The following is a 21,477-nucleotide window of genomic DNA, read 5'->3' as shown; positions in this document are numbered from 1 at the left end:
GGTGTGCTAAAGCAATGCAAATAGTGAATAGTGCGTGCTTGAGGCAAGATGGGGAATGGAATATGAGAGTTCACTGGAAACAGGAGCTGAAAGCCAGAGGTGACTCAGGAAAATATAAGAAGGCCTGGGACTGCCTTCAATTTTCTTTCTTGCCCTATCACCCCAACCCTGGACATATGTGAGGAGTCCTGAATATCCCTCTTTGTGAAATGTGGTTTTGAATCATTCTTGAGCTTCAGTCTTAAATTTTATAGTAACTTCAGTTAACTAGTGGTTGACTTAGGAGACATGTTACAACATTGATACTCACTGTGCCATAGATCTCCAAAATGTGTGCCTCTCATATTTAGGTTTTGAAGGAAAAAACCACAATTACTTTGTGGGCTTCAGTGTGGGCCCTCAGGAACATTGTTGTCTAGGTTGTGCCTTGATGTCATGGGGCATCACCTATATTGTTAGGTGCTCCTCACAGTGCTGCTTAGTGATGTGAGCAGTTAAATTCCTTGGGTTGGTCAAGTGATATACTGTGGGTTCAGGGAAGGACTCAGCCCAGACTTTTGACCTCCAGAGCTACAAGATAATAAATTTGCTTTGTCTCAAGCCACTAAGTTTGTGGTTACAGCAGAATAGAAAACTCATGTAACCTGGATGTAAAACATTACAGCATTTTAGTTAAATAAAGGATTTTAGTTAGAATGTAGAAGAAACTGAAAATGCCCAAGTTTATTTTTGAGCTAAAATAAAGACATACAATGCATGTTTTCTTTGCAGTTACCTTTTACTGGAAAAAACAACAACAAAAACAACAAAACTTTTTTTTTAACAGTCAAAATAAAAGACCATACACAAGATTGCACAATCACCTACAAATGCTGGCAATTAAGGTACGTAGGCTAGTCTCACAGAGTCCTTGTCTAAGTCGTGGTTTTGTCCATATGCAGTACACTGATGATGTAGTTGTCAGAGCTGTTGGGCTGGATTCACAGTCCCACTGCCTGAGCTCAGTGCGTTCTATAACTCAGTCACATCATACCTAAGGTAGGAACTCTTCTACCAACACTTCTGTCTTGAAAGCAGTTCAAATTTTCACATTCTTTCCATTTACCACAAGCTTTTTCCATAGCCAGGAGTATAATTCAGCATTATCCATTCATCACACAATTTATTCTTCTCTGTTTGGGACATAACTTCCTCAGTCTTCACATTCTTTTCAACCATCAATGTCTTTACTGTACAACAATATGATTTAAGTGTGAATTCAGAAACCTACATCTTCAAAGGGGGAGGGGAAAAAAGGACCATCTGCCAGAAAATAGATACAGGTACAATAGGTAATTTCAAAAAGCTCTGGAAAGGACTTTTGGCCATTAACACTAGCTTGTAAAAAGCAATTATGAAACAAACAAAAAAAACCCACTGCACCATTATGAATTAAATAGGAATAAATCTAATAATATGCTCTAGTTGCAACATGGAGTGAGAATATTAATTTGCTTACAAATACTGTTGTGAACATTCAGTTCTCTTCTGAGACACGGGGCATACAAACAAGTCCAATTTTCAGAATCCTCCCCTGGGCTTTCTAATCGCACATGCCACAAACAAACATGCTGTTTTTCCAGAGTCTGCAATTCTGACTAGATTCAAGCTCAAGGTACAATTTAGCAAATGCTACATGCTTTGTTAATGATTTTATGCACCTGTGAGGTCTACTTAGGACCCAGAAATTAGTTAAGAATGTAGAAACAGTCTCTTGAAAATATATATCCTATCTATATGTATATCTCCTTAGAAATTATGTAAAAGTCTAACATAATTTATAAATTTGATTTTTCTAATACAAACCTACACAGAATTTATAATTTCCCCCCTCAACAGTACTGATAAAGTACAGGGCACCTTTTTCTTTCAAGTATTTGGGTAAAATAGCATACCCTGAGAATTTGGGGGTGCAAACCTACACCTTGTAAACTGTAGAATGAAATTCCTCAAGCACCACATATAAAAATATCTCATGATAGTTTTTAAACACAAAACTGTTATTAAACGTGTTTTCTCATGGATATATATGTATATATACTTATCATGAAATTACAGTCAATCTACTTAGGAATCAATACTGTCCTGCAGTCCAAAGTATTATTTCAGGTAGCATGAGCATTCTATTTGCAGCAAACACATGAAACATGAAAATAATTTAAACACATTAAATCTCTTTAAGAAGCAAGGACCAAAATGTCAAATCTGAAAAAAAACCATTTATATTACTAAGCATTTTCTCATGATATAAGGATGAATTTGAAATGCATGTTAACATTTGAGATTTATCATAGAGGTGTCAAGAAGTAATTTTTTCTAACTTATTTACTCAATGATATGCAGAGAGCCATATACACAGAGACATACACAGACATACAGACATCCTATAAGTTAGGTCACTGACAGCATATCTGGGCTTCATTCAACCCTGGGGGTAATTTCAGTGAGTGCTTTTAAGAAAATACATTCTGGTTCATTAAATTTTCATGTTGGTTACAAATGTGTAGTTTTGAGAAAAAAAACAATTCAAATAGAGCATATTACAACCTCACCATTTAACCAATGAGGGGAAAAAGAAAATGGGTCAAGATTTCTACACACAATGCCCTGTGGTTCATCTGGAAAACTGAGTCACTCTTGTAAACCTGAGAGAAAATGGCAAAAGCCCAACTCTGCAAATCTAATTAAATTTGAGCTCAAGGCACTATTTAGAAAATGCCACATGCTTCATTAATAGTTGTATGCATCTAAAACATAAGAGAGTAGTTGAGTGACTGAAGGGACATCATTAGGGTAATAGTTTTATGGGTTGGAAGGTTCATAGACTCTTATTCTATTTAACTGTGGTTGAAAAAGGAAGGGCACCACCACTTCTTTCAAACACCAATGTGACCTCAAGAAATAAGAAAACAATGACATCAGGATTTAGATTTATCTCAAGTCTTTAAAAATGTTTCTCCCTATCATTTGAGGTAGTGAATGGTCTAGCAGCTTTGTATGGTTTGAGGAAACAGCATACCACAAGCTTATCAATAGACAATATCATATTCATAGAATATTATTGTAAAGTACATTCTTAACCACTTAGACATTTACTGCATCCTTGACAGCTCCTCACAGGACGTAGCCTCTCTGATAGATCCAACAAATAGAAAGTTCTCCTTTCTTTCCCAATGTCTGTTTACCTCAATGTAAGAATTTAAGGCTCATATCTGCTGGTGACAAATAATGATAAATAACTTATGGGGCCCCAGAATGTTGGTAGCTAAGACCTTCACCACATATTCTAAGAGAGTCTCTCTTTTTGTAGAGCTGGCAAATAGTTAACTACTCAGTATGACCACTGGGATTTCCTAGAAGTCACACATAGTTTTAAAGCAGTCTTACCAAGTCTGGTACTACCCAACAAAATCCTATATAAGTTGCACCAGAGGCGCTCAAATACTTAAGGATTCATGGTACTGTTTTAAGTATTATAGGTTTCAGATCTTTGAAAATGAGTCTGCTTTCTTGTTTCAATATTAAGTGACCTCACATCTATCCAATCTCTACTGAAAATGAGGAAGGACTGATATTGTAACTAGTTCCCCAGTGGTGAAAAATTCAGTAAGTTCTGGGGTGAATCTGTTGATGCACCTGGGGTCAGCAAACCTCTATGACAAGGGCATAACACTTTCCCTAATATGGTACAGGGGCATCTTTTCCATACTCAGAGGCTGCTTCTTATTTTGGGTTTCATGTCTCATACAGGCGATCACTGCAGTTCATTGGCCCAATGATTGATTGAATTGAGAGCAAAGCTGATTGATTATTCCTCCTTCAAACCTTTCTTTTTATCCAACATATTTTTAGGAAAAGCTATTCCTTTAAGGAAGGCCCTGAAAATGAAATTGAATTTTTTAAAAGAGTCTGAGAAAGGAAGCATAGCTACAAAATAATGAGCTTATATAAATCATATAAAAAACAGTCTCATAGTTTTTTACCCACACCTTCAATCATGAACAGCATTAAATTCTGTGGCTTCAAGAAGCATTTATAAACAGAAACCAAAACTTGACTATTAAAATTTAAAAAAGGCTTCAAAAAATTACCAGAATGCTTTATCTTTGAAAAAATAAGTGAAGAAGGAGATTGCCTAAATAAAAAGCCTGGGGAAGCCTTCAAGGTATTCTTTTATACCTTGAAGTAAGAAATATTCCAATATAACATTTGTCAAATAGATATTGGCACACTTATTAATTCTGACAAGCTAAATATTTATCTGATCAATCTCCTCTTCAAGATTCACTGTGAACACTCACTAAAATAACCTTCAGAACTGGGTTACATTGGAGGCATTATTGAATGTCAGTGAAAGATTCTGTGATTTGGATTCTCAACATCTCTTACAACCACAAGGAGCAAATGATGTAATCCTAGGTCATTGCTATTGGTATGACTAGGGCTGGAGCAAATCAGAGCCACTGAATAGGAGCTTACACTCTGCTCTATCACCCCAAACTGGTCACTCTTTGGACTCCAAACAATCCATGAGAGCCAGGACTATGCAACTATGGAGGGAATCACTGAAGAAGACCAAAAGCTGCTATACACTTGTAACAAGTTTGGGTTACTAGAGGGAAATAGATCTTTTATACCTTTCTGAGACTAAAAATTTAATTTTAAATATAATCACTTGCTCTTCCATATTTTAAGCCACTCTGTTTTAAAGCAACAAATAGCATCGTGACATTGTAGCATTGGAAAAATTAAAACAAAGCATAAAAGTTAAAACCACTACTTTTCACAATCACATCTGAATTCATGCCAAACCCAATAAAATAACATGTAGAATATAACAAAGAGAATGATAGGCTTGGCTGGTATATGATTCAAAGTGGGGACACATTGTGTTTAAAATCGAAGCATGTGCTACAATCCTGTCAGCTTGTCCTCACATATTCCAAGAACCTATGAGGAGATCTAGGATCCAAGTTATTGATTTGCTGGCTTTGTTTACAACAAAACCAATCTCATTCTGTTGTGTGGTTTGATTAAGCTCTGAAAATACTTAAGAGATTTTTTGTTGTTTGGCCAAATGGAGGGAAAGATAAATAGGAAGCTTATATCCTATAGTAAAGTATAAAAAGAAATAATTTTACAGGGGAAAAAATGGAACCATTCAACCAGCCCAATAAAACTAAAATAACATAATCTGTCTTAACAGAGTTGTTCAGGAAAACATAGAAACTTATACACTTGGTTTATAAGAAGCAAAAACTAAGAATAACACATGTAGAGGAAATTTTTAAGATGAATTCTTAGCGCTGTTACAATGCAACCTTCAGATTAAAGAAGAATAGTCCACCTTTCTGTCTTGCTCCTATAAACAAACATAGGAAAGAATAGATGGTTAGTTCCAAAAGTAAAATTCACTTTGTAAGAAGCAAGAAATATGTCAAAATGTACTTTATTTAACTATTTGCTTTCAATATTAATAATGATCAAGTTCACATTTTAAAGTATGTTTGGCAAATGTGTTTCTGAACTTATTAGGCATTATACTGGCTTTAATAAAGTACCCAAAGGGGAACTTCTGTTTGAAAATTGAATTAAATACAAAGAGTTATACAAAACTTATTTTAAAGTGAAATGTTTAGTTTCATTTAAATCATTCACAACAGGGATAAAACAGTGTAATAGATGTGTTCCTGAAATATCATGCAGAAATGCAGTTTACCATGAATTAATAATCCAGTTAAATGAGTGAACTCTATACTGAGAATTTTTGTAAACAAAAAATCACTACCTAGATTATGTAGAATTTCCTCTGGTACATTTTGTTTAAAATGAGATATACCAGTTAGGGGCTATAACTTAGTTCAATCCATTCTAAGATAAGTACTGACATGTTCAAAAGCTTGCTGTAAATTAGCCCTTTCTGTTGACCACTTTCTTTATATGGTACATCTACTAGAACTTTGCCTAAAGAACATTTTCTTAAACATTTGAGAGTTGATATATGAACATAATGTTGTAACAACAAAACTAGAGTGGCCTACAGGTAATATTTGTGAGGGATGAAGGAGACTCTATCAGGTGAAAAATAACCCCCAAAAAGTATCACATAACAGTTATCTAATCACTTATATGCAATCACAGGAATCAGTAAGGAATATTTTAACCCTGTCATCTAGAAACTGACCTGTTAATATATGCTTAAAAAAGGAAGTCTATAGGAAAAATGATGACTTCATATGTACAATATTTCATGCTTTTTATTTTTTCTTTTGTATTTTATATTAAGGAATGGTCTTCAAGATGAAAAAGACCAATGTGAGTTTGGAGACTTCATTTGCTAAATTTAGGTTTTTCTGCCTAATGATATAAAGTAGCAACAAGAAAGGAAAACACAATTACAAAAGACAGAGAAGAAAACAGAAGACTATGAAGAATCATTTCTACGTGGATCAAAGAGGGCAGGGAGGCACTCTAAGATGCTGAGAAATAGAGAAAAAAATCTTTTTATACAATCTACCAATACAGTTTTCAGAGATTCATTGCCCAGACACTGCCTTTTTATTCATTTACAGTGTATTGCTTTTGCTTACATTAACTTGAAAGCAATTTTATTTGAAATCATGAAACTACTAAGTTATTTCAATTCTTTTTTTTTTTTTTTAATTTTTGAGGGTTTTTTTTTAAGATTTTATTTCTTTCTTTTTAGAGAGGGAAGGGAAGGAGATAGAGATAGATAGAGACAGAGATGGATAGAGAGAGAGACAGAGAGAGAGAGAGAAACATCAATGTGCAGTTGCTGGGGGTTCTGGCCTGCAACCCAGGAATGTACCCTGGCTGGGAATCGAACCTGGGACACTTTGGTTCCCAGCCCACGCTCAATCCACTGAGCTACACCAGCCAGGGCTTCAATTCTTATTAAATATAAAATAATAACATAATAATAAATGATAAATTTAACCAATCAGAGGACTGTGAAGAAGTCAGTAAAGACGAGAGGCTGACTATATTGTGTCACCAGGCAGTTTGGCCCGGATGACTTCCCACACTTATAGGACCAGAATACATGACAGAGTTCAGAATGGATGCTGGGTCAGGTTTTCCTTTGTTCCACACAGGCCTGTGTCCAGGCAGAAAAGAAAATCATCACATTGCTGCTGGCAATCTAGGCCCAGAGTTGTATAGCATTCTGGAAAGCCTTGGGAGATACTCGAGTACCTTGACCCACAGCCAACTGGCCTGTCCCAAGAGATCAGCCAGCTCTGACTACAGAGCTGTGGAAACTGCCTCCAGTTTAGAGAAATGTAAAACAGTCCTGGATCAGGCCTCTGATGCTGCCCTGGGAGTCTGTAAGGATAAGGGCTGATTTTCTGCTCTGGTGAGGGCCCCTGAAAGATCAGAAGGTTCTAAGGCATTCATGAGGTTATAGTCTCCAAACTTACATGTTATGAACTCTTTGATACGTCCTTTGTAATGGTTTTATAATTCAATCTTCACAACATTCCTGCAGCGTATCCCCATTTTATTGCTAAAAAAAGTGAAGCCCAGAGGGCAAGTCACTTGTCCCGAGTAGTAAGAGTATTATTAGAATTTGGGCCAGAACTGCCTGATTTCAAGGGGCACATACTAGGGCTTTGGCAAAACTACACAGCTCCCCTCCAACTAGAGTGCATGAATCCAATGGCATCCAGGGGGGATTCCACTCTCAGGTGTGCATCCCACACCTGCCTCTCTCCACATGCACACAGAAACACCCTACTACCAAGAGCCACAGCCCCTAGAAATGCTAACGCTGGCTCAAATTTCTCTTTGGGGAGTAGAATGTCTGAAATTAAGGACAGCTAATTTTTTAATCAAAAGAAAAATACACATGGAGGCTTGATATATGCTAGACATTACCAGATTCAAGGTCAGTTTCTGACCTTATTCCTTTCTCTTTTTCCCACATGACTAAAGAGGGACAACTCACAGGAAGGAACTGAGACCTGGAGGGCAGAGAGTAAGAGATGGGAAAACCAAGGGCCCCCAAAAGAGCATGGCCATGGAGCATGAAGGGCCTAGGTTTCAACTGATCTGTTTCCTTGGGATAAGTTATTTCTTTATTTGTTAAATAGAGATGAATACAGTAGCTACTTGTTTTAAGAGTCAGATGGCATGATGTTAAATCTTGGCATATGATAAATGATTAATACACATTGGCTATTACTTTTCATTTTTATTAATTTATAGAGGATAGAAAAGAGAATAATAAATGGAGTAAAATTTTGGAGAGAAGCACAAAATTAAAAGCAAGAGGAAAGCTATAATCCAAGAAAAGAGAAAAGGAGAAGGAAAGGGGAAAAAAGACATTAAGAAAATAATAAAATTAAACAACAGTCACATATAATAACTGAGAAAGGAAGTCACAACCAAGTCAGAGAAAAATAGAAATAAATGAATTGATTAAGGAAGGTAATTATGGAGTGAAATGAATATGAAATGTCAAGCTTGCAGCCAACTGGCCTGCTCCACAGATGCAAAGAAGGTTCTGGTGAGGGAGTTGGCAGGGAGCACTGGTCCTTTAAGTTTCCCAGTCTGCGATTAAATACAAACTACAAACGAAAAAAGTGAGAGGGAAAGAAGCAAGGTGACACATTAAACTAAATCAGCTTGAAGGGAATGGGAAAGGAAAAACAATAAGGAATAAAGCCCCCCCCCCCCCACTGGAAAAAAAAAAAAAGCAAAAAACAGAAAGTAAATTCTCAAACAAATAACAGGGGAGAAAGGAGGGGAAGTGAACCAGTGAGAGAAATGCCAGGAAGGAGGACCACCAACGAAGGGTGGCCCTGGGGAGAAAAAGAGAAAGGGGCTGGAAAGCAGTAGGAAAGAAGCAGACTGAAAAAAGGACTCTGATATGGGGTGATTCGGGCTTTGGGTCCCAACTGTGCCCCAAAGGAATGCTGTGACTGAAAAAGAGCCACTTAACCTCTCTGAGGCCCAATTTCCTCCTACAATTTAACAGGAGGACACAGGGATTGATGATCTCATGACCTCTTTAGGACCTGCTTAGAACACTCTACAATAGCCAGCCCCCTTTCTCTGACCTGTGGGGCTCTATGCAGAGGGTTGAAATAACTCTGAGAAGGTAAGGAGAAAAGAAAGACAAACGTGTAGGAGCTGCTCCATAAGGTACACTCAGAAATGAATAACCAAATGGATAAAATCTTACAGAAAAAAAAGACACTCAAATGTAACAAAATAATTGCAATACCTACTGCATAGTGTCAATTAAAGTTTTGTTATTACATATTTATTTTATCTTTATGCTCTTGTAAATGGTATTTAGCATCAAGTCTCAATAAAAACTTTAGAACAAAAATATGGCATCTAAGTAGATGGGCTGGAGAAAGCAAGAAAAGGAAAAATAATTGCTTCATGCTTCCAATGACAGAAAACTAAAAACAAAAATAATCTTTTTGGAAAAGGCATCAAAGAGTCTTTTGGAGCTGGGATGTTCAAAACAAAATCAACAAACAACAAGGGTCTAGAACAGAAAGATTTTAGCAGAAAAGAAGGAAGCAGTGAAGTTTTGCAACTGCTGTGCCTGACCATGCTGGTGTGTCACAAATTGGCTCCTGCTGGGACTCTCAGGTCACTGGGCTACTGGATGTACTCAGCCTTGTCTGTTTACCACAATCTGCAATGTCATTATTAAATAATAATGAACAAGTAACATTACTAATTATCTTTGAAGTGGGAAAGGCTCACCTATAAAAGCAAAACTAAAGGGAAACTCATAACAGAATAATTAGAAAAAAACAGCAGCTGGTTATGCTCAAATATATACAGGGGCAGAAAGCAAAGCTCCCTGTTACAAATGCCCAGCTAAAAATAGAAGATGAAATATTTATTATTTGAGCTGGAAGGAACCTTAAAGGTGAAGACAGGACTTGAACACTAGTTTTGCATTTCTGTGTGTTTGGTGTGTCTCCTCCAGCTGGAGTGTAGGCTGCTGGCTGATGCTTCCACACCCCTGTGGTGCATTTCATTCAAACACTCATTTTTCAAATGTCTGGAGAGGCAGAGAGTAGATCTCAGGTGTCCTGGCTGCCAGTTCAGATCTCAAAGCACTCTCAGCTACCCTTCCCTTGCTCCATGCCACCTACCAATGAACAAACACAAAGTGGCCCATGGGGAACATTGAATGGCCCGGGGGCTAAAAGCCACCTCCACAGGTCCTGGCTCTCTCACTCTCTGGAAATTTGAGCAAAACCATTTCTTTCTAAGTCCCAGTTTTCTCCTCTGCAAAATATTGTCATTGGATCAAATCACTTAAATAACTTGATTGAAAGGGGCACATAAAACCAGACCCCACCTCAAGGAAACGTTATCCCCATCTCTGGGATAAGGCTAGTTTTCAAAGGAAATTTTGAACTGAAACCAGCGGCCAAGGCTTCTCACAAGGACCATTCATATGAGTATCAGCTGATGAATGAGTGAGTATAATGTAAATTTTGATACATCTGAACAGCATTTAATTTTTTTTTTTCACACCAGGAAAAGAACTACACACTTGTTTATGTGTCTGACTTTTCTTTGGGAAATAGCATAGGACTACAAGGAAGGTGAATTGTGAAGAATTTTTGTTAGTTATCTGAGTTTTAATAATGAGATTTTTTTTGCCTGTGTACAAAAAGCTAATTGTTAGTTCCTCACTAGTCTTCTTAAATGGCGAAGCCAGCTTTTGATTTCTGTCTGTCTTCAGGGCTATGGACTAAAATAAAGGTTTTGCTTTCAAAAAGAAATAGACTTCCAAGAAAATCATTGTTCAAATCTTGAATACTAAAAACTGTGATTTGTATTTGTGTCTGATGGAAGCCAATCCAAGCCTAACCACTTCAGACTCAGCAGCCAGGAGAATGGCCAAAGGCAGGCACAGAGGAGACACTACAGGAGCCTGTGTGCCTGGTTCCTCTCTCTGCCCTGTCCTCCCTTCCTCTCCTTTCTGTGCCTCTGCAGTCACACAAAGGCCTTGCAGCATTAGCTGCTCCAAAGTAGCCTTAGGTAAACCTAGTACTGCCTGTCCAGAAGATTTAAGTGCACTTGTCTAGAGGCTACCATTTTCCTTCTGCAAGACTCTTCTCTAATCTTGAGTCCCTTCCACATGTGTACTGAATTTTTTCTTTACTTTTTACAACAGACAAAAAATGCAGTATTTATCTTTAATTTTTTTGTGATCATCATATAGTACCTGTTACAAACCCTTGGAGTGAAAAATTTCTAATTATCTATTTCTAGGTTGCAAGTAAAATGAGTCTTGCGCTTTTACCTGAATTCTTTGAGAAAGACCCAAGGATTTTTGAACAGTGGCCTAATGTCATGTACACCAATAAATGTAATAACACCTTAATTTGAAAAGGGTTTTAAATCTGCAGTGCACTGTTATATCATCTGACACTCAGATGCATTTTGAGTAGATATTAGTGACACATGAGTGTCATGAGTGCTAGAGTTTGCAGCACAAGAACACACAGCTGGTGGGAAGACACTTTGACTGTAATCTAATGATCCTACTTCCTAATTTAAGGCTCTTTCATTGGCCAGTGAAACATTGTTCCTCTGTTCTTTTTCAGTTCAGAGAAATGGCTTATTTCCTTAGCATAGAAAGGGTTTCTCTCTTCTCCATCTCCTCTCTTGGTTTGGTATAACCTTACCAAGAAGTGAAAGTCCAAGAAATGTTTATAAGGTCAACCTTTTCTAACCTGAAGAGAACAGGAGAATGAGGGGCAATTTGCCCCCATAGTGGTGCTATCTTTGTGTTCGCATCTGAAGTGTTCCCCGATCTTTCCCAAGTGTGTGTGTGACCTGAAGTGCCCTAACTCGGGCTCACTTTTCCTATCAGGTTTCATGGACCATATTTACGGCAAGAATTCCTGTCTACGAATTTGGATTAATTCAGGTGTTAGGAATCTACTTTATCTAATTTCCTTTAGAGGGGAGCAAGTAGCAGTTGCTTCTTTTCTGAAGGGAGGATGTGCAGATATGAAAATGAACACCTTGTAGGGACTGGCAGCTGAGAGAGTGGGTTCAGTCTGAATGACTGGTCCAACACAGCAGCCCCTGCAAGGAGCCACATCACTCAGTAATCCCCCCTCTCATAGAGGTCGGCTCTGTGTGTGTGTGTGTGTGTGTGTGTGTGTGTGTGTAACATACCTTAAAGACCTGGGACTCATCTAACAAAAAATGTTCTGATTGTCTGAAAACAGAAAAATGAGAGCTTAAAAAAAACATTCTCTTGTATAAGAAACTTCAAGAGGAAGATATGAGAGAGGGAAAAAATTCTTCTGGAAATTCAGAAAACCCTCTAACAAGAAAATGTCAGTCTTTGACCCTCCTTACTTCTGAGGAGTTGGCCGATTAACAGTGTTCCCAGTGATTTTGCAGGATGTTCTCCCTTCTGTCACCAGGGCTGCCAGGAATAGAAGCTCAGTCCACAAAGTACGGCCTGGGTTTTTGTTTCTCTCCCCTGTGAACTTTCAACAAAGTCTAACCTGACAGATGCAAGGTTCACTTCCCTCCTACTAACAGGTGAGAAAAACACTCAGGCAATGTGAAAAGGTCAAAGGGGAAAGACCATGGAGACTGAGGAATGGGGAGAGAAGGAAGCTTGGCAAGAAAATTAGCTCCTTAATAATTTGGATGGGGTTTTGTTCTATTTTTCAAAAATGCCCATTTCTAGACAACTTCCTCTGCTATAAATCTGACATTTCAAACACACACACACAAAGAAACAGGATTGCTCTTAATATTTATATCTGATGATCAAAGTCACACTCACCCAGCTCTGTCCTGCTTCCTGGTAATTGCTCATCATCTGTGCTCCACCACAAAGCTCATGGTCGTGCCGTCAAAGGAGGGGGGAGCAACGATCCTCGGCCCCAGAGGCTGAGAAGTGATGCTGATGACAGGTTTGCCGTGCAGCTGGGCAAAGCCCTTTGCCCCCACCAGCTGGGATGTGGCTGCCGGGGCTGAAGAGGAAGCAGGAGACTGACCAGAGGCCATGAAGTATGGGGCCTCAGTTAACTTAGCTGCTGCCTCTTTGCTGGGGGATTCTGCAGCCATCTGGGAGACCTCGCTGCTCCCTGGGGTGTGAGCAACTGGCGTGGGCTGCAAGGCACTGGTAGGCAGCACTGTGGGCAGAAACCCAGGGTAGATCATGTAGGTGGGTCCATAGGCCCCAGGACTCAGGGCCAAGGGAGGCACAGGGAGGGACATGGGAGCCACAGCTTGCTGCTGGGCAGTCACGGGCACATCCACATACTGCCCTGTCTCAGGGTCAAACAGTCTCCGGGTCATAGGCTGCACTGGTGTATCCACCAGGTAGTACTGGCCAGTTGTCACATCCAGGAGCATCTTGCGCTGGGTCTGCTGAGGCTGTGGCTGCTGGAAGGGGTCTGAGGGGACAGGAGCTGGGCCTGCAGGTGCTGGGGCAGGCATGCCAGGTGGGGAGAAGCAAAGGACCTGGGGCTGTGACCCCTGCAAGGTGAAGGGTAGTGGCTGCTGGTGGTAAATGGCAGTGGAGGGATGCTGGGGGCTCTGGGGCCCTGTGGGGGCAGCTACTGACTCCCGTGGGTTTTCAGGTTTGGTAGGCCAAGCTGGCCGCCTGGTTCCACTGATCTGAGAGCCTTTGGGGCAACTAGGGACCTGACTGCGGGCACTCAGTGGGGGCAAGCTGCAGAGAGTGGCCGCTGAGGAGGCTGGGGGCCCCTCCCTCCCAGCCCTAGGCCTGCCTGGAAGTTCCCCAGCTGCAGAGCTTCCTTTAATTGGGATGGTCAAATAATTCTCACAGTCACTATTGCTCTTTTCCAAAGTGCTGCCATTTTTCCTGTTGGTCACCTCATCAAGAGGTGCCCGGGTGGCCGGAGAGATCTTGAGGGACCGAAGTCCCTGAGACTTGATGCTTTTTGCTGCTGAAGGGCTATCTGGAGAAAGCCCTTGTGGGAACTTGCCAGCAACACCCCCGGTTTTCTGGGCGCTGCTGGCACTCACTGTGAACACTTGGCGGTTGCTGGGGAGTGGTGGGAGGGGCTGCAGGGGCTGGGTTCTCTCCACCTCTTTGTGGACTGGGGGAATATAGAGGGATCGGGGCCTTTCCTTGGACAGGGCCAGGTTTTCGAAGGCAGCGGCGCGAGCAGACACACTCTCCGTGTTCGGGTTGGAGTTTCTGCGCTGCAGACGCTCCATGGGGCCTCCTCGCAGGACCACTCCACCTTTGCTTCCTGTGCCCCGCTCTCCTACCTCACCAGGCCGTTTGGCCAGCTTGTCCGGATCCCCCTCAGCACCCCCGCCCCCTTCTCTCTCTTCACTAGCAATGAGGGACAGGACATGGCTGTCCGTCATCACTGGCAAGGGGTCGCTTTTGCGCTTCCACTCATTCCTGTTGAAGCTGTACAGTTCTTCCATGGACCTCACTGCAGCAGTCAGCTTCTCCAGGGCATTCCGAGATGGCTTCGGGTCTGGCCCTTCCTCCTCGTCTTTGGCCTTCTCTGGGGTCTTCTGAGCAGAAGCCTTGGAGACAATCTTGAGCACGGGCAGGTATGAGCCCTGCTCAGGCTTATTGGGGGCAATGGTGGCCACCGGCAGCCTGCCAGATGCCCTGTGAACCAAGACCGTCCCTTCTGGCGAGGAGGCATTCAAGCTGTTGCTGCTGCCACCTTTGCCCATGCTCTCCCTCAGATCTCGGTCCATGCTGTCTTCCCTCTGGTTCAGCACTGCCTGGCATGTAATCACCATGGGGGACAGGGATCTGGATCCGCCAGCTGCAGCAGCCAGCTGCCTGGGTTTGGGCCCGGTCAGCCCCTGCTCCGGGGTAACACTGCCCTTGTCGCTGCTATCGCCTGACCCTTTGATTAGTTTCCTGACATCTCTCACCTGGTGGAGAGGGGCCTGAGCCTTAGACTTGTCTCTGACGTCTCTCACCTGGAATTGGGGCGCTTTTTCCATGTTGTCCCCCCGGAAGAGTTTCTGTTGCACCCTGGTGTTGTCCTCAATGGTCTTGAGAAGGTTAGAGGAGCTGCCACTGGTCAGCTTGGGCGTGAGCAGCTTGGCAATGTTGAAGTCTGAGCTTGGCTGCTGCACACTCCCCAGCCGGATCTTGATTTCCGGAGCCTTGGCCTTAATCACTGCGGTGGAGGTGGCCTGAGCAGCAGGGTACTTGGTGGCCTGTTTCTCTGGCTGCTTGTCCTTGGGTGTCTGCTGGATGTTGGGGACAAATAGACGTGACATGATGGTGGACTTGCTGGCAGAGATCTCCCCAAGATCAGCCCTCCAGTCACTCTCCTTGGGGAGCTGAAGCTTCCCAATGGGGGCTTTTTCTTCCCGCTTCTCGGCTTCTTTCTCCTTCCAGGACCGGAATGCACTGTTCTGACTACGGAGGAAGATGCCCTTGACAGTCTCTGATGCACTCTTTTTAATCTCACATACTTCCTCTGTGTGGCCATCAGGAAAAGTTCGGCCGGAGCCAGCGTTGCTCTCCCGAGGAGCACTGGCTTTGAAAACTGGAGACTTGGACCCCACCACGGACCCCTCGGCACCTGCATCAGACACACTGAGCACAGTGTATTCCGAGCCAGCCTCTGAGTGGCGAGAGCCCTGCCTCTGCAGGCCCCTCTCCCTCTGCTTCTCACCCGCGGAGGCAGGGGCGCCCTCTGGCTCCTTGGAGGTGCTGGAGAGGTTATGGGATGTGTCAGTGACTTCTCCCCTCTCCATTTTGAACTCCTGTTCACGCTGCATCTTCTTGGAGATGACATTTTTGAGCAGACTGGAAGCAAACTTGGACTTCTTCTGGGAGCCCTCCGCACGGGTGGCAGGCTTGCTGCTCTCAGAGGTCTCTGAGCCGTCATCTGTGCACACAGACCCGGGGCCCTTGCTGGAGCCTCTGGTGGCCCTGCAGGGCCCAGTGGTTGAGCTGGCTTTGCTTTCACTGCGTAAATTCAGAGGCTCCAGAAGGGTGACCACGCGTGAGCCTGTCTGGACCTGCTTCTGGAAACACAGAGGTGTCTCCACATGCTTGATTTCCCCTTCGACCTTGCTGACGACAAACTCCAAGGCCTTGGTCTGGGACTTCCTGGAGTGGATGTAGAGCTGGTCTGCGGCTGTCCTGGCACCACCATCCTTCCTAAGACTTGCAGCCACCGCGGCTGCACTGCTCCGGAGCAGGCTCTGTTCCACTCTGGCTCCAACACCCCCACATTTTAGGTCTAGGAAGGTCGACCAACGCCCAAAGCCAACTTCGGAAAGTGTGGAGGACTCCCGGGAGCTGATGTTCAGAGCCTCAAAGTAGGGGTAAGCGAGGCTCCGGAAAGCGCGGGAGGTCAGATTACGAACCTCTTTGTCCGCATCGTCCAGTTCACTCACGGCGCTGGAGGCCCCGCTGGAATAGTCCACCAGCTCTTTAGCCCGGATGGCCCCACACCGTGTTTGCAGGCGAGCAGGGACAGCAATGAATTTCTTTGCATGGTCCTGAGCCACGGCTGCAGCCGGGTCTTGCTTCAGTGAACTTGAATTGTGTTCAGCAGCCGTAGAGACTCGGAGGCTCATGTCGCTTTCATGCTTGGCAGCATAAATAATGTTTTGCTTTGCACGCACGTTGCTAGGCTCATTTATAGCCCGGGAAGTCGGTTTGATTGATAGGAGGATCTGGCTTGCTGCACTCCCACAGCTGCTTGCTGCGGCTGCTGCCCCTGAAGCTGCCTCCGGGGGCTCCGGCAAGGGCTCAGGCCGAGTGGCAGTGCCAGGCCCAGTGGGTGGGGGAGTGGGGCCACTGTCAGTAGGGTCACTGCCCACTTCCGTGCTGCTGGTGTCACGACCACTACTGCCTGCGCTGGGGCGGGGAGGGTCACTGCTGGAGGGGCTCGGCGTCCGGGTGGCATTGGTGCTGGGAGTAGTGCTGAGGTAGCAGCTGTTGTCCTCCTCTTCGGTTGGGGTGGTGATATCCCCCGGGGTCTCATCACTGCCACCAAAGGAGGCATAGTCCACGAATGAGTAGATCACGTTGTTGTCCTCGAAATCCCAGCGGGAGGCCAGCCCCACGTCGAAATCCATGTCCTGCTCCACCTCACTCAGCTGGATCTCGTGAGTGGTGATGTAGTGAGCCTGCTCGGTTTTGGGGGGGGCCCCTACTTCCCTGAGACTTGGCAATAATGTCCCTGCACTCTGTTCCATCTTCTCCCCCTCCTCCTCCTGTCGCTTTCCCTCCCTCTCCTCCCCGGGGCTGGCAGGTCACTGCACTCTCACCACTGTCACTCTCAAAGCCTAGAGATGAAGACGAGGTGGTCAGAGCCCCTGTTGATATGGTGGGTCCATCCAGCTTGGAAAGGCCACCTTCTGCTTTGCCCACCGGGGAGGAGGAGGAGGAAGAAGAGGAGGAGACGGTGCTGCCCTCTTCAGTGCTGCAGATCTGGGATCCGGTGAGTTCCGAGGAGGCAGGATTCTTCTGGGGGGTTGGAGCCTTGCTCTCTTGACTTCTGGGTTCATCTTGGGCTTCCTCCTTAGGATTCCTAGAGGCCCTTTGATCCCCAGGTGAGCACTCCAAAGTCCGTTTCATGGTCTGCGGACTCTCCCTCTGGACTCCAGCTGAAGTGCACATCTCCACATATTTTGCTTCTTGCTGGGAGGAGGCTGGTGACTTGGGCAGTGGCTGCAGCTGCTGCTTTAGCTCCTGGCTATCTTGAGCTGTACTCAACCCGTCCCCCACCTCCTTCAGTCTTGCCTGTAGATTCAGCTCAGGAGTGGTGGCTTCCATTCTGAGCCCTTGCCTAGGTATCAGTGACAGGAAGAGACAGTGGTGAGTGCTGGGGCTGTCGTGGGTCCCTCCCTTGTGCTGAAGGGGCTGCAGAGTTGCCCGAAGCAGGGTCCTATGTGCCTGGACTGTCCCCAAGGCTGTAGACACCACTTTCTGTGCTATCACCACCTCCCAGTTCTTCAGCCCCTGTGGCGGGGCCTGGGCAAGCCTGAGGGAAGTGGGAAGGCTCCTGGATGGGGTGGCAGAGGTGGTCTGTGGGTTGGGGGCTGCTGCTCTGGCCGAGACTGTGGCCACCTTCCTGTAGCTGAGCTGTCCTGTCCAGTTGTTTGCCTGGCACCATTGGCAGCTTGGAGTCCAAATGCCATTGGCCATGGAAGGAGCAACATCTGTAGGTCGACCCTGGGACTCTCGGAAATGAAAGGAAAGTATGTGTTGTTTCTTGTGAAGCCTTGTCTCTTTCCTGGATGGGGCGAGAGTGGGTCACGTCATTCCAGAAATATTTTTAGTGTCTGCTCCCTAGTCAGAGTGAAACCACACTGGAAGGTACAGAGGAGACTCTAAAATGAAAAGAGAAGGTTGAAGGTAGATGGGGCATGTGGGTTCTAATTCAAATCAACCAAATGTTCTATGTCATCTGTTATAATCATGTCTAATTAGTGTGAATGATCCTTTAGTCACTGCCACCTTCACTCCTAAGTCTGATTAAATGGTTTTTCCCCTTCATTCCCAAATAAAATCCAAATTCTGCATTGTATTTTAAATCCACTTAAGGAAAATCTAGAACGATTTCAAAATCCCCCTTGGACATATGGTAAGCTTTACATTTGCCTCAAAAGCTAGGCATTTTCTTCTCTTTCAATTCAAATCAGATGAGTTTTAGTAATGAAACTTTTCACAAGAATAAAACATTTCATCCTCTTTTTCCCACAGTTACACTCCATGAAACATAATCCATTTGTTTCAAAATAGGAAGAGTCCCTTCTAGAATGCTCACGCGGCTGACTTGAAGAACAAAAGGGCAGTTTTCAAAAACTGAAAACATAAGGCTTTAAACTTTTAGATACAATCACTAAAAAAGGAGCACATGGGGTCAAAATTGACACTACTTCAACTCAACAATAACCCATCAATCTCAGAAAACGTTCCCTAAACTTCTAAACCCATGCGAAGACAATAAACCTCCAATTAAATATAGCCTGAGCCGCAGCCTCCTGATTCAGTTACGCTGGCTGAGCTCCAGACCCGCAGGGCACGAAGTCAATAGGCACGAAAGAACAACGGACACACTTACCCTTCTGAGTACAGTGCTTCTTGGAGGGAGGTTCAGAGAGGAAATGTGACCCGCTGGCATGCCCCATAGAAACAAAGCCAAAGTCCTAGTTCACTGGCTCTGAGGTACATCCATTTCAAACAGTTCAGTGGTTGTGTGAGTGAATTTGCCAGGCAGCCCATGATGGGGGTTCTGTGCTGACCATCCTCAGGAAAGATCCCTTGGGTGTTATCAGTGGAGAACCACGACTCTTGGTTTTGGTGAGATCTGGCCCTCGTCACCTGCCAGGACCAGTTCCACCACTATACATAGTCTATGTGTCACTTATGCCGATTGAATAAAGCACTATTTTAAACATCCACATTTGTGGGGAACAAAAATAACACCGTCAACATCTCCTTCCAACATGAAAGCCACCCCCACACAGAAAAATGTTTCTTCCTCTGTTAGGCGTGGGGTAGGTATGGAGTGGGAGTCTCTAACAACTGAAGCATTTACCTTCTCATACTTGAGAGGTGGACAGCACAGCCCTGCCGGTCTCCCCATGACAACTTGGATCTGCCCACATCATTGCCATTAAAAAATACAACGTAGGGAAAGACTGGAAGTATCAAGTGTCGCAATGCAGATAAGAAGCCAGAGCACAGGGTAAAGAGAGCAAAAGAGAAAAGGCAGGAGAAAGAAACAGAGAAAGGGAGACAAGAAGGGAAGAAAAGAATAAATAGAGAATTTGCCAAATTTGTGATCGACTTTTTCATTACAAATAATCTTTTGTGCTTAATGGCACAAAATCCTAGATTCTTCATGATAATAAACATTAAAAAATAACAATTATGACTAAGCACTATTTGAAGTACTTTTAAATGTGTATATTAATTTATTTTACTCTCATAATAATCTTGATGAGTTAGGTACAATTAATATAGCGACTTTATAGACAGGAAAGCTGAGGCACAGAGATGTTAAGGAATTATGGATCAGAATTCAAACCCAGGCAGTTTTGCTCCAGAGGCTGAACTTGAACCCTTATGCTACTACAGAGCCTTGCTGACCTCCATGCTCAAATACTTTCCATGGCACCCTGATGCTCAGCTAGAAGGTAGCAACACAACTACTAGGCAATTTCACCTACAAGACCATAAATAAATCATATAACCGTATCCCGGTTTTCTTTTTTTCGTATCATCAACTTGTATACACATTATATACTCAGGAATTAAGGAATCTGAAACTATGAATAAAATAAAATAAAATGTAATTTTCTTCTTCAGGCAAACAGTATTTTTAAAGTCCCATTTTAATGTTGCTTAGAGGCTTATACAATAAACCCTGAACACCGCCTCAAGCACTGTAGGCCATACACATACCATAGCTGAATAGAAGGCAGTGTTTCTGCCCAATTATAGTCTAAGGAGGAATTCTTCCATCACTTTCCATATGGTCCTGTCTGTCATGACAACTTGAACAGATTTCAGCAGTTTCCCCCTGCATTTGGCAAAGTGCAACATTTTGGAAGATAAGATGCCCTTGGGTACAGTGTGTAACTACTTAATGCCCAAGTTCTGGAAATCTACTTGCAGAGTAGTGCTTCTTCCAGAAAGCATAGCCCTAGCCAAAGCTGCCCAGGAGACAAAGAGAGAGGTTATCCCAAAAGAGGTACTTACCTCCAAAACATTTGTGTGACTCCTTCCCTGTCTTCTATCTCAGTGAATACCAGTGTAGGAAAAAAATTGTCAGGAATTCCTTTTCAATTTTCAAAATGTAGGGTTTAATTCAAACCACAAATTCTATTTAAAAGTCAAATAAGCAGAGAACTTGTAGTGGGACAAGCTCTAGTAAAATATGTATATTTTTAAAAAAGAAATTTAAGCAGAGAAATAATGACCCACTAAGGGTAAAGTAAAACAAGTACCCCAAACTGCCTGCCCTCTGGTATTTTCAGAGTTTGGGGCTGTGCATGTTACTATGAAATATTCTCAGTTCTATTGGAATAATTTGCAGTGATTTGGTAGACATGGAGCCTTTTATTCCTTAATATGATGATGGTCATTTTTTTTTTACAGATGAGATCAGTGATTGCCTATCTGATCTCAACTCTTGAGCAATTACCAGTGACTAATGTGACAAGCATTAACCCATGGTAAGCGGGTGCAGTTGGTAGACCAGGCAAGGTATATTTGGTAGATAACTTTATATGGGAATTCAGAGAGCAGCAAGGGAAATGACTCAGTGTCATTATTTTTATCTGTACAGAGAAAGTTTCTTAGCATTCTCTGAAAGTTTTGTGAGGTGGAATCATAGTATGGAAATTTTTAACATGATTAAAGAAATTAAGAAAGAATTTAAAATGGAGACCAGAATGTCTACCAACCAGTAAAAGAGTATGGCT

General features: G+C 43.2%; 1 protein-coding gene across 1 annotated transcript; it reads right to left on the bottom strand.

The window, feature by feature from the left end:
• Nucleotides 1-1,366: 1,366 nt before the first annotated feature.
• C1H4orf54 (chromosome 1 C4orf54 homolog) lies at nt 1,367-18,298 on the bottom strand (the record flags this gene model as incomplete). The annotated part of the gene is given in 3 exon segments (XM_028506244.2): nt 1,367-5,401; nt 12,854-17,187; nt 17,189-18,298. Coding segments are annotated over 2 exon segments (5,412 nt in total), but the record flags the coding sequence as incomplete, so codon positions are not given.
• Between the last annotated feature and the right edge of the window lie 3,179 nt (nt 18,299-21,477).

The sequence above is a fragment of the Phyllostomus discolor genome, chromosome 1, assembly GCF_004126475.2.
Source record: "Phyllostomus discolor isolate MPI-MPIP mPhyDis1 chromosome 1, mPhyDis1.pri.v3, whole genome shotgun sequence".
Lineage (NCBI taxonomy): Eukaryota > Metazoa > Chordata > Mammalia > Chiroptera > Phyllostomidae > Phyllostomus > Phyllostomus discolor.
This window is presented reverse-complemented; position numbering and strand designations above follow the sequence as displayed.